This window comes from Ictalurus furcatus, chromosome 18 (assembly GCF_023375685.1).
Source record: "Ictalurus furcatus strain D&B chromosome 18, Billie_1.0, whole genome shotgun sequence".
NCBI classification, from domain to species: Eukaryota; Metazoa; Chordata; class Actinopteri; order Siluriformes; family Ictaluridae; genus Ictalurus; species Ictalurus furcatus.
In genome coordinates this window covers 20,670,064-20,692,393 of record NC_071272.1, presented here as the reverse complement: position 1 = coordinate 20,692,393, position 22,330 = coordinate 20,670,064, and the positions used below count along the sequence as shown (strand labels likewise).

Below are 22,330 nucleotides of genomic sequence, written 5' to 3'. Positions count from 1 at the left end.
CAGGACAAAGTAACAAAAACACGCACACAAAGGGTGGGCGAGCAGGTGGGCCTGTCTGTATACACCACTACTGTTAACAAAAAGGCTGCGTATATACTGTTTGATTGTATTAGCCTGTTGTAGCCTGTTGTTTGGACACATACCTGTATAGAAAAAGCAAATTCAGCCTAAAATCTAAAATGTATTTTAGAAAGTACGCGCTTGAAGTAGACCTACTCAAGCTTGCGAGTTTTTTATTTTTGTTTTACTAAAACACACCAAAGACTGTAGTAATACTTGACTCAGTTCGGTACACTATAAGGCCAAGGTTTTGTGGACACCTGTCCATCACACCCTTATATTCTCCAAACTGTTTCCACGAAGGTGGAAGCACACATTTGTCTAGAATGTCTCTGCATGCTATCGCACTATAATTTCCCATCACTGGAAGCAAGGAGCCCAAACATGTTCCAGTATGACAATGCCCCTGTGCAGAAGTGAGCTCCATGAAGACATGGTTTGCCAAGGATGGTGTGGAAAAACTCGAGTGGTTGCACAGAGCCTTGAACGAAACCCCACTGAACACCTTTGTGATAAACTGGAACGCTGACTGCACCACAGGCCTCCTCAGCCCACACCAGTGCCTGACCTCGCTAATGCTCCTATAGCTGAGTGAGCACAAATTCCCACAGCTATGCTCCAAAATCTAGTGGAAAGCCTTCCCAGAAGTGTGGAGGTTATTATAACAGCAAAGAGGGACTAGATCTGGAATGGGATGTTAAAAAAAATTGCACATATGGATGTGATGATCCACAAACGTTCAGCCATATCGTGTAGCTAAAATTCACAATGTGAGCACATGAATGCCATTCTTCATCTCAGAATAATAAAACTGAAATTGATACAACATGAACACTAATATGTTTTATATGTTAATAATATGTTCTAGGGTTAAAGGAATAGTCCAGTGTTTTTCATTTATTTTCATTGATGGCATTTGGTGGACGCCCTTATCCACAGCGACTTACATTTATCTCATTTATACATTTGAGCAGTTGAGGGTTAAGGGCCTTGCTCAAGGGCCCAGCAATGACAGCTTATTGGGTGGTGCTGGGATTTTGAACTCACGACCTTACAATGAGTCCAACATCTTAACCATTGAGCTGCCACTGCCCACTGCCACTGACATTTTCTTCCTAATCTGTATCTGCCGTATCTGTAGCTTAATATCTGTTTCATCATAACACTATTGTTGTTCCAATGTAACAATTTTTAAAAAATATTTGCATATTTTAAACATTTATCAATGGGGTTCAAAAGCTGCCCTTATGCTACTACCACACTAGGTGTCTCTTATATAGTTAGCTGTTACTAGCTAGGACTAGGACAGCTCTTTTATCATATCAGCACAAAAGGCACAGCGGCCAGAAAGTTTTCTTTAAAGAAACGCCAAGTGCGAAGACAGCCTTAGACTTCCATTAGCTTCCATTATAAGTGAGTTTGGAGTAAACGTTTATTTATTTATTTATTTATCGTCATTTCTCAGTGCAGGCTGAGTGTTGAAACTGAATTCAAATGCAAATTCAAACGTCTTGAAATTCTTGTCCGTGGTAATCACACATGCACTAGAGATACAGTGGATAGAGATGGAAAACCAGTGGAAGAAAGCTGAGATAAAAGGACATTCAATCGGTTTACAGTGCCATAGGGGAAGCTGAAACGAGCATCGGAACGAAATGATTAATATGCATAACAAAACACAGGTTCTGTCTGCACTTGACCCGTAAACATGGCCCCAGAGACCCAGAAAAGATAAAGCTTTCATATACAAGGTAATCTTTCATTTCAGGAAGAACAGTGTGTTCAGGAGAGGAATTACTGTACCTGAGCGCAATGGATGTTCCGTTTACAGTTGCCGAGCAAGCTCTGCTCGGGCTAAAGCTCCCCTGGCGGGCATAGCGCATGTCCCCACAGCACAGGATCATGAGGAAGGCTCTGCGAAAAGCCCGGTTCAGAAAGGCATAGAGGAATGGGTTTAAGCCCGAGTTAATGTATCCCAGCCACAGCCATGTGGTCCACATCTGCCACGGCACGCTGTACTGGATGAACGGGTCCAGCACGTTAGTGATGAAGAACGGTGCCCAGCACAGGCAGAAGCAGCCCATAATGACTGCCAGCGTCTTGGCCGCTTTGGTCTCGATCTTCATGCGGCTGGAGCCGGGGTGTTCGTGACTGTAGTAAGAGGGTATGGGAGTGGATCCGGCACGCCGCAGTATCCGGATCTGCCGAGCATGCTCCATAGCTGTCACATAGATGCGCTGGTAGGCGAGGATCATCAGGCCCAGAGGCACGTAGAAGGCCACGGCTGAACAGATGAGAGCGTATGGTCTGTTCACCATGAATATGCAGGATGTCCTGTTTAAGCCCTGGGTGAGCTTCCTCTCCTCAATCTGGAGTATGAAACAATGTTGTTGTTTTTTTTTTTTAACATTTTTTAAATAAAATATTCCAAAACAAGAACAAAACAGTACAAACAAATAGAGCTGGGCAATGTGATGATATGACAGAGATCATGATTTCTTTCATTTTCGTGCGAATCAGCAGTACAATGAGCAATTTGTGAACAAGTAGTTCAATGGATGTTCCATACTTAGTAGTTCAATAATTTATTTCTCTTGTTGCCCATTTGGTCATACGTGCTACAGTAGATGGCTGCTTTTCCTTTGTCTCACTGTCTCACAAGTGTCTGCCTCACCCACTTTGTGTAAACGTTTCTAACATTGGACTCTCTTTGGACTGTAACATATCTGTTCATGGCTACTTCTCTGTTTCGCTGTCCAGTTTTGCCTAGCTTGCCTGGATGTGAATGTTTTTCAGTGTATCTAGCACCTGTATCTATATTTATAACGTGCTTGAATGCTAACAGGTTATTTGGGATGTGTCAGCTCTTAGCACTTTAATTTTAACAAATTCATAGGAAATGGTGGCCTCCTTTTTGATTTAATGTTACTGCATGCTGTGTATCATAAAAACGTGTTCATGTATTGTAGTCTGATTTTTTATTTTTTTTTCCTACTTCAATGTTTGGATTTGTTTTCAGAAAATTAAATTAATAAATATATAATAGATCCCTGTCCCCGATGCGGGCAACATTACATCACAAAAGTTAGGGTGGCCATATTCTGTTTTTTGTGTCTTAATAGTGTTCAAAACAGTGTTACTATGAATGCAGATTTTAATACACTTGACAAAGACACACTAGTAGCACTATTAGCATCACATAAATATATATAAATTCCTACATTCTTTTGAATGTCCATAGAATAAAATAAAATACTAGATGCCACGAGTGTACCTTCTGCCATCATTTATACATTTGACTGGCCATGTAATATGAAGCGATGTGATAACATGAAATAAAAATGGCTGAGAGGCAGAATTTGGCCAATAGTTGCTGCAAGCCTTTTAGAATCGACCAATTGGTGTGCGAGAAGGCGGGAATTACAGAGAGGGGTTAAAGCAATGCAAACCTGCATAAACATGATCCAGTATTAGACCATAAGCACATCATACTGAAACTAAATCCGAATCCCGGACATTTTCTGAAATTTAGAAATCCCGGCCGGACTCTTTTTTAAGGTCTGAAAAAGAGGACGTGTCCGGGAAAAAGAGGACGTACGGTCACCCTAACGAAATCATTTCAGACAACAATTTGTGTTCATTTCTACCAAATTAACTTTGCACAAAATTTATTCGTGCATGCACCAGGAGGTTGCTCATGCGAGTCACGACTGGCGAGAGAGAACCAGAACTATAATCAAGCAGCTGTCTATATTGTGTTAGGTCAAACGATTAATTTCTATGGTTTTAAATGAAATCCTGATAGTATTCCCATTTTTTACTAAATATACCTGTAATCTGATTACTTTCTTTTTTGATGTGACTATAACAGATTATAGGTACCAGTTTTTTGTATCCTGATTACGTAACGCCGTTACATGTAATCCGTTACTCCCCAAGCCTGCTCGTGTTACTCAGCAAGACTCCGGCCAGTTGCTCTCTAATGGACCCTGATCATAGATGGCGTATGTAAAACTCAGGTCACAGCGGCAAAGCTCAACTTGGCCCTGCAGCAGCTGCACATTAGCCAAATGAGCTCCTCCTCGCTTTTGGCAGGTTATACTAAAAATATCTTTCTTTGAGGAAACTTGCAGAGTGCTTTTGCCGAATTGTATTTCGGGTGCACTGTTGCCAAGTAAAATTAATCTGATGAACGAGCAAATGAATTTCACAAGCAATGCTCACACGCAGACATCGATTATCCACTTACAATGTCCTCAATGCCAATGGCATTCCAGTTCTGCATGATGGGGAGGAAGGAGATGAACAAGGGGATAACCCAACACCCCCCCAGCATCAGAGACACTCTCACAGGCGTCATCTTGTTCCTGTAGACCAGTGGCTGGCAGCAGATTGCATAGTACCTGCCAAACATGAGACAGACAAGTGAATATGTGGTGTGTGAATAATAGACATCATTGAGTAACCGGGCGTATTGCATAACCCCCTTAAAACACCCATTAACAAAACCTTGTACCGCTTTTTCATACTGATTTCACCCAACCTTGTGAATCACATCACTTTTTCATCCTGAAGAATTTTTCCTCACAGGCATGAGGCAAAAAAAAAAAAAAAACAACACACACACACACACACAAAAAATGAGTCATCACTCGGCGGGGTGGAGAGAGAAGAATGAATGGCAACGTGGGATGAATAAAATTGTGAAGTCGGAGGCAAGGGTGCAAAAACGTGCATGCATGAAAATGTGTGTGTGTGTGTGTGTGTTTGATAGAGATGTGGAAAAACAGAGCAGAAGAAAGAACAAGTGTTGTTGTCATATGGACCAGGTTAGCATCCCTTTGCTGTTTGCTTTTTATCCAATCAGTACAATCCGATGTCCTCATACAGCTCCTCCCGATGCTGTGTCCAGACGCCCCAGTCTTCATACATACACAAAAGCTATTACGTATATACTGTAAGCGTCACGCTTCATAAAATTAAGCAGAAATTGTTATATATTGGCACATTGATTACATATCTGCAGTCGACATTGAAGTTAAATCACTTTTAGAAGGTTGTATATACCTGGCTAATTTATAAAATCCCTCTACACTCTTAGTACTTTGTATATGTAGTTATCTGGCCCGGTGATATGAGCGCACTAGTGCAGTGCTTAGGTGAGCAAACATTAGCTAGCTACACATCTAAACCAGCTCATTTGGTGGTAACATTTTACAATTGCAAATTTTTCACAGCCTTCTTTGCTAATTTTTTATTTATTTATTTATTTATTTTTACCAAGGGTGCCAATATTAGTGAAGGGCACTGTATATAGGGGATCTATTGTGTGAAAACGACTAATAAATGCATTATTAGCTGTGTTCATTTTAAGTATTTACAAATATTAAACACACTGGTACAAAGCATTCAGCATTAAGTAATTATCTGTATTAACATCTTATTAGTGTATAACTGCCAGTACCTATAGGTTATACCTTTAGTTTCTCGACTTCAGAGGGCACTAATACTACAATACGTGTCTCATATTTTAGGTTTACGTGCTCATATGCAACATATACTGCCCTATTTTGCTACCAATAAGACATGACATGATCTTGACTGTAGAATATGCGACACAAATTGTCTTACAGAAAGCCTTTTTAGTTCTTGTTATCATCTAATTAGTGATACCTAAAGCTCTATTTTACAGTATAAGACACATTAGTAGTATTAGTGAAATACTCAACAACAACAACAACAACAAAAAGTTAAATAGTCAAAAAAAATGTAAGTAAGTTAATGGAGAATATTTGTTATGCATTGCTACATTACAGCTATGAACATTTGTAGGTTAATATTGTCCATTTCTTTCTTTAGACCAAGACTGGCTAATACCTAATAAAAGCATTTACATTGTAGACACTGAGGTATTGGAATAGGTTGAGGTTTAATAGAGTAGTAGATCTCCAGAAGGAAGGTAAGGCTTTGCTATTGGGAGTTAATGTTGGTATGATCAGTAATTATTCAGTTATTATTATAAAGAGCCATAGTTATCTAAGACTCCGTAATTACTGATTAGTTCATAGTGAACTCCTACTAACAAACTCAGCAATTAACTACTCGTTCTTAGTAGTTAATAGGAATAAGATATGTGTTAATGAAGAACTACTTATTCATTCCTGCTTAGTTCCTGCATAGTTGGTTAGGTGTTGTCCATTATTGTAAAGTGTTTCGCATTTGGCGTTAAATTGTTCATAGATATGATCAATGTTTCAATATATTTCAACATTTTAACCAAAAATGACAGATGTATTACCTTAAAGTTCTATAATTATTATTTTTGTTTGTTGGTTGAGTCTGGAGGAGCGCTTGACTGGGAGTCCACACACTCCAAAAGGATTTCATCATATAAACATACACAATTTATCATGTTTCTTTCTTTCTAAAATCAGCGACAGGCAACAGAGCTCTCATCTTGTTGCTAAATATCCTGCAGCAGGAGACTTGTAGAAGAAAAAAATTGAGTAATAGCACAATCCTATACAAAATGATAATCAGTCTGTGAATGCTGCGGTGCAAACTGCACACTTACTTCAAAAACACACGGGATAAAAAGAGCAAGCGCGACACTGAATTTGAAGTGCATCCAAACATACCTACGTCACAAAGCACCAATCAGAAGTGAGTGATTAATAAACACAGACAGATCAGCCTTGCACCATTGTGTGGGTTCTCAGCACTGATTTTCAATGACCTGCTCTAATGAGGGCTCTCTATCATTATGATAAAAAGGTCCATGGTTATAACAAGACTATGCGGCCCAGATGGCTAATAAGGCAGCTGTGTAATAAACAGGAAGTGCTGTGTAATTCAGCCTACAATGATTATTCTAAGTAACTTGTCTTCATCTCTCGGGGGCTAGTTAATTAGACCTCATTAGCCTGCCTGATGCTCGTACCTGTCCAGGGCAATGCAGCACAGGTGCAGTATGGACGCAGTGGTGAGCAGTACATCCAGCGAGGTGCGCACCAGGCAGAATGTCTCTCCGTAACTCCAGTGGCCTGTGGTGAGCTCTATCGCCGCAAACGGCATCACTAAAAGAGCCACCAGGAGGTCTGCGAACGCCAGGGAGACAATGAAGTAGTTGGTCTTCTTCTTCCTAACATTTGGTCAAAGGAACAAGCCAATTAAATCAGATATTGTCCAATTAGTGCATTCTATATTCCAAATACTAAGTTTCAGATGGAGTTATGACTGTTCTATGGTAAAAAGGCATTATACAACATCTCAAACCTCACCAGCAAGTTTGTGTGATACACTGAACAACTTCACAAAGGCAATTCAATCATGTGTGTTCCACAATGCTAAACTGATGGCTATAAGATTTATTTACTTTTTAGCTACATTAGCATAAAAACTAAAGAAGCTAACGTCAGACACCAGAAAGCTATGGTAAGATATTCTCTCCAGCAGTAGCGATTTGACTTGAGCAGTTAACAAGCTAGGTACGTTTAGGCTAGGTATATATTATATCAAGGAATAAAAAACAAACACTAGCATACTGCATATTGTGTAAATCAGTTGTCAAGATTGCTAGCAAGCTAATTAACTTTCATTCAAACCATTACTCAGTCGACAACGAATATACTGTGTGCAATTAGCCTCTGGCATCAATACAATTAATGTAAAACGCATAATTATTTCATTTCAATCTATTAACATTAGTAAGATTTTTATGACATTTTACTCATTTTATATTTGACATATAATTGCATTTGAAGAGCTTCAATAGCTCTACCATTATTTGTTGTGTGAATCCCGATTGTGTGGAATCACACGTGACGACAGGTGATAAATCAGTGTAAACTCATTCAGTCATTGTTTGAGGGTCATATCACTGACAGGAAGTACCTCACCTCAGCTGCCTGTCCCTTGACAGAGCCACCATCACCAGTAGGTTACCAAGGACAGTCATAATGATAATAGATGCCAGGAAGAAGGTCAAGACGATCCTCTCCAGGGGGTTAAAAATGTGCTCACTCACCACTTCATCAACTGATCTGCAAGCAATCAAAGGCAGAGGAATCAACACAGGAATTTGCCTGTACAAAATAATAAGAGAATTTTTTAAAAAGCATATGAAAAATAATGTAATGTGCATCTTTTTACTCCTCTGTGGGGTCGGCCGACGTGGCCATCACTGGTCATCTGCATGGAGACAGTCCGACGGGATTCCTCCACGCTAAACACTGCAGCGCCTCTGCAAATACACAAAGCAAGCTCAATTTCTCACATCGCAAAACACAATCACGGTCCTGCAGCATGGATACCAAAGTGAGAGCACTGGGACTAAATCGCATCATAGCTTTCAGATCTAAACTTCTGAACAAACAACAATCCAAACATTGGCAATGTGTGCTGTTGAGATAATGCCATTGTTTTCCTTTAACACCTTGACGCCTACATTAAGATCTTTCAAATTTTGCAGTTTCATATGATCATGATTACCAATCATTACAATTCAACAAATTAACAATAACCTCATACGATCATATGCATAGGATAGGCTCCAGATCCACCACGACCTTGACCAAGATAAAGCACTTAATGAAAATAAATTATTATCTACTATTATACTAAATGAACTAATCTCCCAAAAGTTATTTTCCCATAACAGCATGTCCCAAAATAATTTATTCCTCTTATACCTGTCATGTAATATCAGAGAAGGAATGCTGGACTACAGTTTCCAGCAGCCACTGCACCACACCTTCATGTTACAACTGAGCAGTGGTAGCTCAGTGGTTAAGACACTGGGTTACTGATCGGAAGGTCATGACCCCAAACCCCATCACTGCCAAGCTGCCACGGCTGGACCCTTGAGCAAGGCCCTTAACCCTCAACTGCTCAGATGTATAATAGAGATAATTTTTTTCCCTTAGTATTTTGCCACAAGTTCTATAGCTACTGTTTTGTGTTTCGTTTGTATTTATATTCAATCTAGTCTGCATTTGCATCCGTCTCCGCCTCCAATCGTGACGATACCAAAACAATTTACAAGAACTACAAACTGATTTATTTTTTACATTTATTCAAGAATGACACATCATATTTTTACCATTTATAGTTACGTTGTGGAGTATCCATGAAACAAGTTAGTTCCTGTTATCCCTTACATCAAAGCCTGTCTTTTTCCCCTCTGAAGTTAATAAGACATCAAAGCCTTAATTATTAATATGTAAGTTGTTACAATAGAAACAGTAACGGTTTGTAGATACACTACTGTCAGAGTGTCACGGATTTCTCCTCGCGCTGAGTGCTCCGGCACTGCATGAACTTCCCGAAGAACGACAGAGCACGCTTCCGGGTTTTCACTAACTGTGTTTACTTGTGACACGTGCGTTTGTTTTTGGTTTCTGTCCTATCTCCGCCCCTGTTATGTTATTAGTTCTTTCCTAATGTCTCAGTTGTTCTGTGTTATGCCCTTTGATTAGTTTGTATATTTAAACCCCCGTGTGTCTTCGTTCTGGATGAAGTATTGAGCGTTAGTGTTTGCCGCCTGAGCCATACCAAACCTTCGTTCCTCGCTTTATGTTTTCGATCCTGCCCCTAGTTTCCTCGTTTCTAGTCTACGCCTAGTTTATGCCTGTTTGTAGTTCTCCCGACCCACACTTGTTCTTGACTACGTTTTTGCTTATTGATTTGGATTTGTCTGCCTCTCTCTTTAAATAAAGCTTTTAACTGCACTTACATCCGTCTCCACCCTGTTTATATGACACAGAGCTTCTGCTATAGAAAATGAATCAACACCTTCTGACCAATCAGATTTGAGAATTCAACAGCGCTGATGTATACATAGCTTTATTATAGGACTAAATAACTTTTGCCAAAACCAAGAAGATCAAATAAGAACCGGATGTACATATGCTGTATTAACGGACTGCCTTTCACTTCATACACTGTCATCCTTCTGACCTATTAAAAAAAAACACACACACACACACACACACACACTTCATCATCACACTATCAGCGCAAGAGTCTAAGTGCTCTGGAGTGCTAGGCGTTTTTATTTAACACTCACATAATGGCCAAAAAGGAACAATGACAGGTAACCTTTTAACCTTCAGATGTTTAATAGTTGTAAACATTTAGCAAAACTTGTCAGACATCATACAAGACAATATAATATCAGCAATGACTAAAACATCAATGAATTTACTGTTAACACCCTGAAGTTGATTATTTTCCTATAACAGCACATCCCTTGGAGTTTCATTCTTCCTATTCCTGTACTTCCAATTTGCCAAAAAATACTACAAAAAAAAAAAATTCTTAAAGAATGACACACCTTATTTATAAATAATTATTCATTTGTGCTGTGGAATGTCCAGGAAACAGGTCAGTTCCTGTTTTGACTTACATTATGGCAGCTAGAAAAACCAGCCTCTCTTCCTCTCCTTTTTCTCTCTATTATATTTTAGACAAAAAGATTTACACCACTGATTGTTACAAAGCACTGACTCTGCCTTCCATAAATGTTAAATGAACAGAAAACATCATTATATGAATGATTATATGGTTTTCTTTTTTAAAATAACATTTTGTAAACTGCTTATCATTATGTATATTATTACATGGTGTGCCCACCGTACAAGTCCTTGTATATTGTCATGTAACATCAGAGAAGGAACTCTGGACAGTTCCCAGCAGCCACTGCACCATGCCATCATGTCACATGACCTCCTGCACCTGAACTTCATTCATGTTAACGAGCACTTACGGGTATTTATAGCCACAGTTTGCACTACACTGGTTGTCTTACGTTTGCCTTATTTCTCATTTCTCTGCCTAGATTCCATAGTCTATGTGTTTAATCATCTGTGTTCGTACTTTTGTTTTATTTCACTTAAATCTGCACTTGCATCCTACTCGCATTCCGTGTCGTGACATATATGCGCTGTTAGAACAGCGGCATTAATATAAACCTGTGGTCTGCACTTGCACTACTGGCAGTTGCACTGCTATGAGAGAAAATTAATCAACACCTTCTGACCAATCAGAATCCAGACATCAACACTGCTATGCTATAAAGGCATTCTAAAAATGCTGCTAAAAATGACTAAAAAGAAGAACAAAAAATCTCCTCCCACGTCTTTAAAAAAAAAAAAAAAAGAATCAATATAAGGTTCCATGTTCAGCATCCACATCATCATCATCTTATTCGCTGTTAACACATGTTTTAAAGAGGATTATTTGGGATAATCTTTTAAACCCGAGTCCAACAGCACCATAAGAGAAAAGACACAGAATGATATGAATCAATGTGCTGGAATAACTGTAACAAGCCCAGTGCTGTCGATTCATGCAGACTCATCAGTGACAGTCTTGTCAGGTGATTACAGAGTGACACGCCCACTTAGAGTTGAGCTCCATTTGGGCTGATATCTTTTAGCCCGTTTTCATGTTATGGACTCATCAGTCGCCATCAGTCGTGTTATGGACTCAGGCGTGGGTGTAATGAACATGAACAGGCTGTATTATTTACTCTATCGTCCTTTTTTTTCTCTCCCTGATATGTCTTTTTAGGAGAAGCTAAAAGGTGACAAATTGAGCAGACATTGTCCAACTAACATACGAATTACACAAAAATACAGATTACAGAATTGTAACTTTAGTGTTTTTGTTGTTGTTTAATGAAGGGTTACAACTTTTCTGTTTACTGTGTTTGCTAGTCAATCCAGCATGAAACCACTTGAGCATTATGGGCCTAAAACACGAAAAAAAAAAAAAAAAAAAAGATAAATCACCAATGCAGTAATCCCCTTTATGTATTACACATGTGCATTTGGGATAATTTAATGTGTGTAATAATTTGCCACAATATTGCTTACATTTACAGCATTTAACAGACACCCTTATCCACAGCAACTTCTACTTCTTATTATTCTTATTATTATTACTATTATTACTACTACTACTACTACTACTACTGCTAAGAATAATAATAATAATACCACTGGATATAATGTATTGGTTAAATTTGTCACTTCTTTGCTGGTTTGATGCAGATGAAAATGATTTCATTCAGATGCTATGACCTTCACCAGATGTGAACACCTATGTGACACTTCACACACTTTACATGCTTGTTTTTTAAACCCATAAAACGAATAAAAAAAATCACAAGACTAGTAACCACTTGAGCACACTGTATTACTGATTAAGATTCAGTCACAGAACCCAGATGATTGATTTTGAATTTTAATAATTATTGCAGATATTGGTTATGTAACACAATACGTGGTCACATAAAATGATGAGAAGAAAGAAAGAAGGTTCATCAGCCCCACCTTCAGACCCAATCCATACAGTCCATATACGAAAAAAAAAAAATACAAAATACAAACTACTAAAACAGCAATTTGTTGACTAATGACTTCTATGGCTGGGAAAGACAGAAAAATGGCCACATAAAAATTAATTATGGCTGTTTTTCTTACATGAAACCAGACATTATAGCATTATAAAGGGAGGTTAGGGGGAAATGTAAAATATGGGCACTTTGAACATGCTAAATAAATTCTCCTAATCAGCTAAATAGAAATAATAGGGCGATGTTAACGTCATATTTTGGTAATAGTTTTCTTTTTTAAAATACTTCAAACCTTTCTTTTATTCTAGCAAGATAATCAGCTCTTGCATTAAAGTGAGAGTTAATCCACTGCATGTGGCAGGTAGTTTGTTTTTTTTTCTTTTACTACGCAGGAAAACCTGTTCCTAATTAAACTGTAATAAAGACCCATATGTACACAAATCAGAAATTGTGAAAGAAAAAGCCAATGGAATACAAACAGACAGAGGTTACACCACATGATTTTTGGTCACACCGCATGATATTTTCAAGTTCTCTAATTTAATAGGCACAGAATTGACCACAGAAGCAGAACAGGACTTCTTCTCACCAAAGTCCATTATAAAATTTGTGATAAATTATAGATTTACAGATAAAATTTGATTGTTTTGTTGAGGTCATACAACATGACAGCCATATGTGGCATCTACAAAGCAGTACCTAAAAAGGTGCAGGTTTCTTACAAATCTTCTAGATGTTTCCAAAGATCCTTGGCATGCTGCTCTATGATGTCACTTTTCATTGGATTGTTTTCAACATAGAAGTCACAAAATGGTCTTTTCTTCATTGGTCACACTAGATGATATTTTGTCAAATGAACAACTTTCATTAAAACGATTACTTTCGTATACACAGTTTTGTTGTCAGAAGTTCAAAACACTTTTGAAATGATGCCAAATTTTGTGAAATAGAAATATGAAAGGATTTAGGAATTTTAAACAAGTTTTCAGAATTGCACTAATGGTCAGACCACATGATATTTTAACTCTAATAATAACTGACAAATGACCAATACAAAAGACTGAGGAAACTAGTGGGTACATGCATTTTATGAGAAATACTAAATATTTATAGCAGAGATGATTTTAGCGGCATTTGCCCTATCGTCTGTAGATTGTGAGTTAGAATCCTGACACCACCCATCGCCGAGAGAGTAAAACTGGCCTTGCCCATTGGGTGGGATGGTTAGCATACTCTCTCTCCCCTTACTACATATGCATACACTTTCTTGTTTAACATAAAAGCTAACAAGCTATCAAAATGGCTGAACCATATGAGTTTAACAGAGTTGGGCAGTTGCAGCTCAGAGGTTAAGATGTTGGACTACTGATTGGACGGTTGTGCGTTCCACCCCAGCACTGCCAATCCACCACTGTTGGGCCCTTGAGCAAGGCCCTTAACCCTCAACTGCTCAGATGTATAAATGAAATAAATGTAAGTTGCTCTGGATAAGGGTGTCTGTCAAATGCCATAAATAGAAACGGAGTTAGCTTTCTACCTCGGTCCTCAAACAATAGTGATTTTTGCAACACACTGAAAAACTAATAGAAACATTTTTGTGTATAATAATAGAAAACAGTGTTCTTCATGAGTTTGCTGGATGATTCTACATGAAGATGGATTTTAAAAAAATAATCCTCAAAACTCTATATTTGGGACTACTTTAGACTAGCTAATCAACCTATAAGTCTGTTTTTGAAAGATTACTCAGAATAAACCTACATGGACATGGGAAGAACATGTGAAACGTAGCATAGTTACCCAAGCTCAAGAACAAACCCCAGAGCTATGCGCCACTGATGCTACCTGCTGCGGCACCATGCCGCCTCCTATTCATGTCCACACTAAAAGGGTCAAGTGTGGTTTAACAGCATAGGAAACAACTGACTGACTTGAAAAAAAAGGGGGGGTTTGCTGGAACCAGATCAATAGTCCCTGGAAATGCATTTGGAGACATGCAGCCAATTCCAAGCAAGACTATTTCCTGAGTCTTTCTTTCTCGCATGAGGCTGGAGTGCAAATGGGCACACGTCCATCACAGCACACAAAAACCATAAACATGCTTTTACTCTCACCTGGCAAGGACAAAAAGGGAAAGAAGGAAAAGAAGTGCAGGTGTCAAAAACACACAGAAACATAAAAGGATAAACCAACAAGGTAGGACTAAGAGTATGAGTTAAGCAGTACGGCAAAAACTACATCATATTACATTTGCTATTATAATCACCTCCACTCTTCTGGGAAGGCTTTCTAGTAGATTTTAGAGTGTAGCTGTGTGGGAGTTCTTGAGTTGTTCTTCCCCTCCAACCGTAGAAAATCATATCTTCATGGAGCTCACTTTGTGCACAGGGACATTGTCATACTGGAACATGTTTGGACCTCTTAATCGCAGTCAAGGCATCCTATATAATTGTGCGCTTTCAGCTTTGTGGCAACAGTCTTGGGAAGACCCACATATGAGTGGGATGGCCAGGTGTCTACAAACCAGTCTGGTCGTATAGTGTAATTGCAGGTAGAATCTATAATTGGACCATGCTACGGTATATGACTGGTCTGAAGAATCATTTGAGACAATTGTTTGGATTTGTCTCTTTACTATGGAACAGTTAATGATAAGATCTTGTTTTATAGCAAATGATTCGATTTAAATCTAACAAATGTCTACTGGAAAAGTTATTGCAGTGACTGGAAAAGGCCAAGGGGGAGTATGGGGAGGATAATATCCATGTATCAAAAATGTGTGTGCACCATGTTGCCTACAACTAGCAAAGGCTGGGAATAATAAGGGTTTGTTTTTGTTCTTGTTGTTGTTTTTTGCTAGTTTCAGGTGTTTTGTGTGGTTTTTAAGACGGTTTGCTGAATTTTATTACCTCTTTGATGAGAAACATGCCTGTTCTAGAGAACACAACTGAACAAAGTACGTCTAAAACTGCTCAAAACAAGCTGATAGACTGTCATTATTAATACCATCTTGTCCCACCAAAATAATAACAAAGCATTGCTGACAGATGCATTGTGCAGATATATGATGCTTTGCTCCATTTGTTATGGAGACAGAACATACGCAATAGCCAGAGAAAAAAACGTGTATTTGGGCCAAAGACTGCACATTATTTAGCAATTTTTGTGAGATTTTAACAGCTATTTCAAATCCGTGTTAGAAACACCATTCTTGTCGATCCATTTCAGATTTATGGGTCTCTCCCCATTCAAATAGATATGAGTCAGGGGTTTTATGACTGAAAAGAACTGCCTGAAAGTGTTTGCAACATGGCTGCAAAGTGGACAGACTTTACTAGAAGGACTTTTGATGTAGTGCACTATTTACACCCAGATGATGGATGAAAACCAGGGAAACACTGTGTATGACACAACCCCCGTTTCAGTACTCTTTTTACCATGCCCTGGTCAACTTCTCCTCAAAACTGGGAAGTGCCTAACATTTTCTTCACACGAGGAGAAGGGGACAGCAAGGAGTGGATTTTAAAGTAGAAACACACTCGCCCTTGGCAGTGATCATAAACATGCATACAATGATTGCTTAGTACATTGATTGATAGTACATTTACTTTGTAACAATATACTCTATAGCTGTTGAAACGTAAGTGATAACAGGAAGTAAACTATTTCGCGGACGTTCCAAAACGTTAATCATAATTATAATTATGTAAAAAAGTACGATGTGTCATTCTTTAATTATTAAAAACAATTCATTGTTGAAAAATTGCTGTGGTATAAGAGAAATAAAACACTTTTCAGAAAATAATCAACTTACTCAACAGTAACTAACAGTCACCGGTCGTTGGTTATTTTCCTATAGCAGCACTGTTTTATTTCTTACTTATAGCATAATTTATCAGGATATTATAAAAAGTGCGTCATGTCCACCACCCATATAAATAGCTTCATTTTTAACCATTGTATAAATTGGATGTTTAGTCTAACACATGGAATGATTTTGTATTAACTGGGACTAAACAAAAATCCCTCACATTCTTACAGTAATCTATTAATTACTGCTGCATTATTTATTTGGCAAGGTGACAAGCTAGCATGAAACTGCAAGAACATATCAATAATTTAGCGAGACGGCAGGTGTGTCATCTCAGTTACTCATCAGCGCCAGATCAAGATGCAATAATAGCCTAAAAGATCTTGGCATCTCAGTACTTGCTCCAGGACATGGACTCTTCGCCTCCAGAATAAACAGCTGTGTGGGGAAATAAGTCAAAGTGATAAATAACAATTCATCCATGGAACCAATTAACAGGATCGAGTTTAATCTCAGGCTGCAATAACTCACTGAAGCACAGGGACCACGGTAAAAATAAATACTATTCAATATAAAAAATATTTCCATGACTGATCATCATATTTTCCTTCTCGCTTCAATATGGACCGACATGAGCATTTTCTGCAACAGAACCCACAGCATGGCCATAACAGATTAATGTGATGCAAACACATGAGGAAAAATTCTCCCAGTGACAAATGCTCTGATTATTAATTTTAACACCTTCCCACACAGCCCCTTTTTTTCACCAGACAAACTGAAGGCTGCATTCGCGCTGCATTCACATTTAAAAGAACTGAAACAGAAAAGAGAGATATGAAGATTTAGCAGGTTAACTTTTAAACAAACTCTTTCCAGTTCCTCTAGTCGAGCTTGGAGCTCGGCCGGATGTGCATTACTGGCACGACAAGTATCAGGAATTTTTGAACAAGCGTGAAGTACAAATGTAGCCCATCTGGGTAGAAGTGTGCATCAGGACTGGGATCCCATAGGATGGATGCAACAAAAAAAGTAGCGTGTGTGGGCGGTTTTACTTCCCTGTGGGCATGAGCAAGCAGTCATGAACTTCATGGGACAAACAATGATGAATATGTTTTTATTAATAAACATTAACATGAATACTAACATACAGCATTTGGTGATTCATTTATCCTTGGTATCGGTCTGGTCAGGGTCGTAGTGGTTTAAATTCGGCTACTGTTTCGTTTATAGCTTTGGAAATAGAACCAAATAAATTCATTAGAAATAATAATAATTGAAAGGAGAAATTTTCCAGTTTCAGCGATGCCCACTTCTGTTTTAAATCCATAACCTGATCAGGTGACTGAATGCTTAGAGTCCACGTTCCGCTAGACGCTAGATGAGGTAACTCCATTTAAAAGAAAAAATATTTGGAAAGAAAAAGCTAGCACCCTGGTATAACGATCACACACACACTTTAAAACAGACCACTCGACAATTAGAATGTAAATGGCGTCAAGCCAAATTGGTAGTATTTCAAACAGCATGGAAGGAGAGCCTCCTGAACTATAGAAAATCTCTCCACCTTAATTGAAGATAACCAAAATAATCCTAGATTCTTATTCAATCCTGTAGCAAAATTAACTAGGAATATAACCACCACAGAAACTTGTTTAATTTAATTTAACTTGTACACTAGGTTCCTAACTTACATATTTCTTTAAATAGATTATTCCAGAAGTAATCCAACCGCTTCTAAAAATAATCAATTCTTCCCTTAGCACTAACTAGGTACCTAAATCATTTTAACTAGCAGTTGTTAAACCTCTGATTAAATAAAAAAAAAAAAAACCTGACCTTGATCCCTGTCAATTCTCCAGCCAGAGGCCAATATCAAATCTCCCCTTTATCTCCAAGATCTTAGAAAAGGTTGTAGCACAGCAGATATGCTTATACCTACATAGGAATAACATTCATGAAATGTTTCAGTCAGGATTTAGGCCTCATCATAGCACAGAGACAGCGCTGGTTAAAGTGGTAAATGACCTACTACTAGCCTACTACGTGAGCAAACTTTGGGTCTTTTATGATCCTCCATGCCTACTTCGATCAAAAGGTGCAGGCTATTTGTTGGTACATTGAATAGTGAAGGCTACAGCAGGGGGAAGAGCTTTCTCTTACAAAGCCCACAGTTATGGAACAGCCTTCCCTTTAGTGTTTGGGATTCAGTGTTAAGTCCATGCTGGAAACCTATTTGTTTAGTCAAGCTTTTTGTGAATAGTTTTTTTCTTAGGTAAAGGAGCAGATCTAGACGGCTCACAGGCATATAGTGTTGTGGTGAACTGGGATGTTTGGATGCTGTCGCCCCCCCCACCCCAAACCCCCCCCTTTGTTGATGGTGGAGGGGCTCCATATGTCCATATGTCCCAGGTCGCCCGCATGTCTATGTTACCTTCTGGCTCTCCCTTTTAGTTATTCTGTCATAGCTAGTCTTGCCGGAGTCCCTGCTTGCACTCACGCAAAGTACATAGCTCTTTACCATTACGGGACAATAACCATACCTAATAATCTCTCCCTCTCTTTCCCTCTCTCTCCCTCTCTCTTTCTGTTAAGCTACACACGACACTCCTGAGCTACCAGTGATCCTGACCCCTTCTGCTCTACGCACCTGCATGATCCATCCTGATGCCCAACTTCTGGTTGGCGTTCTCATCAATTGGAAATCAAATGCTGCTGCTAAGGATGGCCCCACATGGTACAGCCTAAATATCATTGAGATTGCTGAGGATGGGACCACTTAAAAACCATAAGATGGCTTTGGACCTCAGTTCATATCAACAGTTATGCTATGATGGCTAGGATTGCCACAATTGCCACAAACAGTTTTGCACTCGAGTCTCCATCAGTCAACTGGGGAGAAGTTCAACAAAACAGACTTCATGTAGAAACTGTAATGAATTTTCCTGGTTACACAATTGCACTATTTGACCATGTAGTATTAGCACATTGATAGAAGGGAGTTACTTATTTATAATCACACTATCCGTTTTGAGTCTGGTTCCTCTCAAGGTTTCTTCCTCATGTCGTCTCAGGGAGTTTTTCCTTGCCATCGTCGCCTCTGGCTTGCTCATTAGGGATAAATTCATACATTTAAAATCTATATCCTGAATGTACATATTTCTGTAAAGCTGCTTTGGGACAATGTCCATTATTAAAACCGCTATACAAATAAAACTGAATTGAATTGAATTGAATTATGCATTTACTCATTTCTGTTTGAACGCTACTAGCCAGGTAGCTCCACTCTGTCAAACAGAAAAGCAGGAAAAAAGAATGAATCTGATTTTATAAGATAAAATTATATTTCCCTCTATTACTACCATGTTATTTTAATCATTTTCATTAAAACTATCGTAAAGGTATTTTATGATAACGCTATTAAATTTGGCAAGATTGGTTGGCAGTAGATGGTACCGTAAACAATTAAATAGTAAACTTGTGCCATCACTGCTCCTTCTACTTTCTGGAATCCATTCAAAATTCCTGAGCGTGTCACACTTATCTATATAACTGTATAAATCATGCAGTGATTTATGCAGTGTATATTTTCTCATTCCTCCTAAAATGAATTCCTGGCTACGCCACTGGATGTGGCGAAATGCCACAGTGTGTCATACAGAGTCAGAAACCACATCGACAACAGGTCTGCCAACGCTAAATGTGGTAGACATAACCTTCCCTTATTAGCATCATAGTTCCAGTGCAAAACTACAGAAGTAAACTTCACACACCAAACATGTCTCAGCTGATCGACTACATTTGGGATAAAGGAGACAGTGTGTACGCTACACTTTCGGGCTGAATTATTGATTCGAACTGCTGTGTTTATCAGGCCATAAATAGAAATTCAAGCACAAAATGTGCAAAAATTCAGAAATTTCATCTTACACGCAATAAGGGAGGCTTCACTACGCAGCACGCACACACACACACATACACACACACACACACACACAGTTTACTCCAGTAAGCCACAGATTTATACCAGATCAAACTGTACATGCTGTAACGGTTTATTAAAGAACACCAATTCTTAGAAAATAACAGTTTTAACAATGTGCACGCAAAATAATGACCAGCTCATCACATGTGGATGAACCGTCAGGACAGTGATGAAGTAAATGAAATTTAACGACACTGTAAGGAGTTTTAGCTTGTGGTGTTGCCTAAAGCACTGAATAAATGTATAGGTTATAGCACAGCGCCGGATTCTGGATTCTGATTGATCAGAAGGTGTTGATTAATTTTCTGTAACAGCAGCTCTGACACTAGTCACAGGTTTATATTAATGCGCTCATTCGAAAGCATTACCGTTTCTATAGTAACGATTGTTCACAGGGTCTTGCAGCACACAATCTAACCCTAATAATAAGTGGATTTGTGGTATAAGTATAATAGTTGGTATGGTAAAGTTTTCTGTGAGGAGAGCCTGCTATAACACACTCATAACACACAAATTTACATCGAATAATAACATTGAAACTATTTTTTCTATAGTGGTCAGATCACCAAAACCACATTTGTTCAATAACCAGTGAACGCTTTTGGGGGTAATGTTTAAGGTTAATGGTTAATTTGAATATTTAAATAAAAAATAAAATTAAAAAAAAGTCTGCCTTAATGTCAGAAGAACAAAATAAAATAAGAACTTTGTTTGTTGATTAGATTAAGTGTCAGAATATACAAACTATACAAACTTGACCACAATGTTTTAATTGGTTTGAAAAGTTCTTTGAATTTTGTAACCTACTGCACATGATTCAAAACAAAAGTTAGAGAAATAATTGTGGGGGGTTTTTTTGTTTGTTTGTTTGTTTGTTTATTTGTTTGTTTGTTTTGAAAGAGAAACTGATGACAGAAAAAGCCGCAATCACAAATTCACTGTTTTATTCTATTTGCCTATTGAACTTTTGGGAAAACAAATAAGCACCATATTTGTGAATGATAACATGCATAGACGAGCCTCATTTTTATTTATATAGAATACAATTTTACATTGGCCCATCATTTAAAATGACGATGTGACGCACGTCTGGCGCAAATTTTGCGGCATGGATAATATAATGTTGCATTCATTTGGAACAGTAAGCTAGCTTTAAAGGACACTTTACATTACAGGAAATATTTCACCCAGTTTGGTAACTGGTGCACAAGAGCATTAAAGAAAGCCACTTTTGCATGAATCTCTGGCATCAGTATCCTGCTCCACGGCGCGTAATGTAATTCAGGAAAAGTGCCTTCAGCACTGAGAACTTTACTCACCCCGGCACTGTGTCCCTCAGTAATGCAACTCCATAAACGCTGCATTTTTATCTCCTGCCATTCACTTGTCTGAAAGCTCCTAGTCCATATAGTGAGAGGAGAGGAGTCAGGTGAAAGAGCGCTTGTTGAGGTGTGTATAGTAAGGTGAGCACGCATGAACACACGCTCCCGTTTGCCTGTTGACGCGTTTAGCAAAGGCGCTCAGAAAAGGCAGCATTCTGCCTTCTGGAGCAACAGCGCCTCCCAGTGGGATTCAAATATATTTCTTGGATGGAAATAATATCCATCCATCCATCCACCCATCCATCCATCCATCCATCCACTCATCCATCAGTCCACCCACCCACCCACCCACCCATCCATCAATCCATCCATCCATCCATTCACCCATCCATCCATCCAGTCATCCATCCATCCACCCACCCATCCATCCATCAATCCATCCATCCATACCAGTTATCCTACACGGGGTTGCAGTGGAGCCTAGAGCCTATCCCAGGGAACTCGGGGCACAAGACAGGTGCCAACCCATCACACGGTACAATCACACACACGTTCACACACTACAGACAGTATTGAAATGCCAGTCAACCTACCACATGTGTCTTTGGACCAGGGGAAGAAACAGGAGTAAACAGAAGAAACCCACGAAGCATGGGGAGAACATGCATATTCCACACACACACACATGGGAATCGTGAGATGGGAATCGAACCCCCTGGAAGTGCAAGATGTTAAATATTTATGCAGCCTATTTGTTTCATAATATTATATAATAATATCACTATTACTGTGGC

General features: G+C 38.7%; 1 protein-coding gene across 4 annotated transcripts in view; it reads right to left on the bottom strand.

Annotated features, from left to right (window-relative positions):
- The window catches only part of si:dkey-247m21.3 (5-hydroxytryptamine receptor 4), a 47,079-nt gene extending 25,264 nt beyond the window's left edge, over positions 1-21,815 (bottom strand). For 2 of the 4 annotated variants that reach the window (XM_053648843.1, XM_053648844.1), the window contains exons 1-4: positions 7,959-12,418; positions 7,001-7,201; positions 4,310-4,463; positions 1,864-2,429 (exon numbers count right to left, since the gene is read on the bottom strand). In XM_053648843.1, coding sequence (XP_053504818.1) covers positions 1,864-2,429; positions 4,310-4,463; positions 7,001-7,201; positions 7,959-8,203 — 1,166 coding nt within the window. In that variant the 5' untranslated portion in view covers positions 8,204-12,418. Of the gene's footprint in view, positions 1-1,480; positions 2,430-4,309; positions 4,464-7,000; positions 7,202-7,958; positions 12,419-21,533 lie in introns of those variants that run through there. The other 2 variants (XM_053648842.1, XM_053648841.1) reach the window with 2 other exon arrangements.
- Between the last annotated feature and the right edge of the window lie 515 nt (positions 21,816-22,330).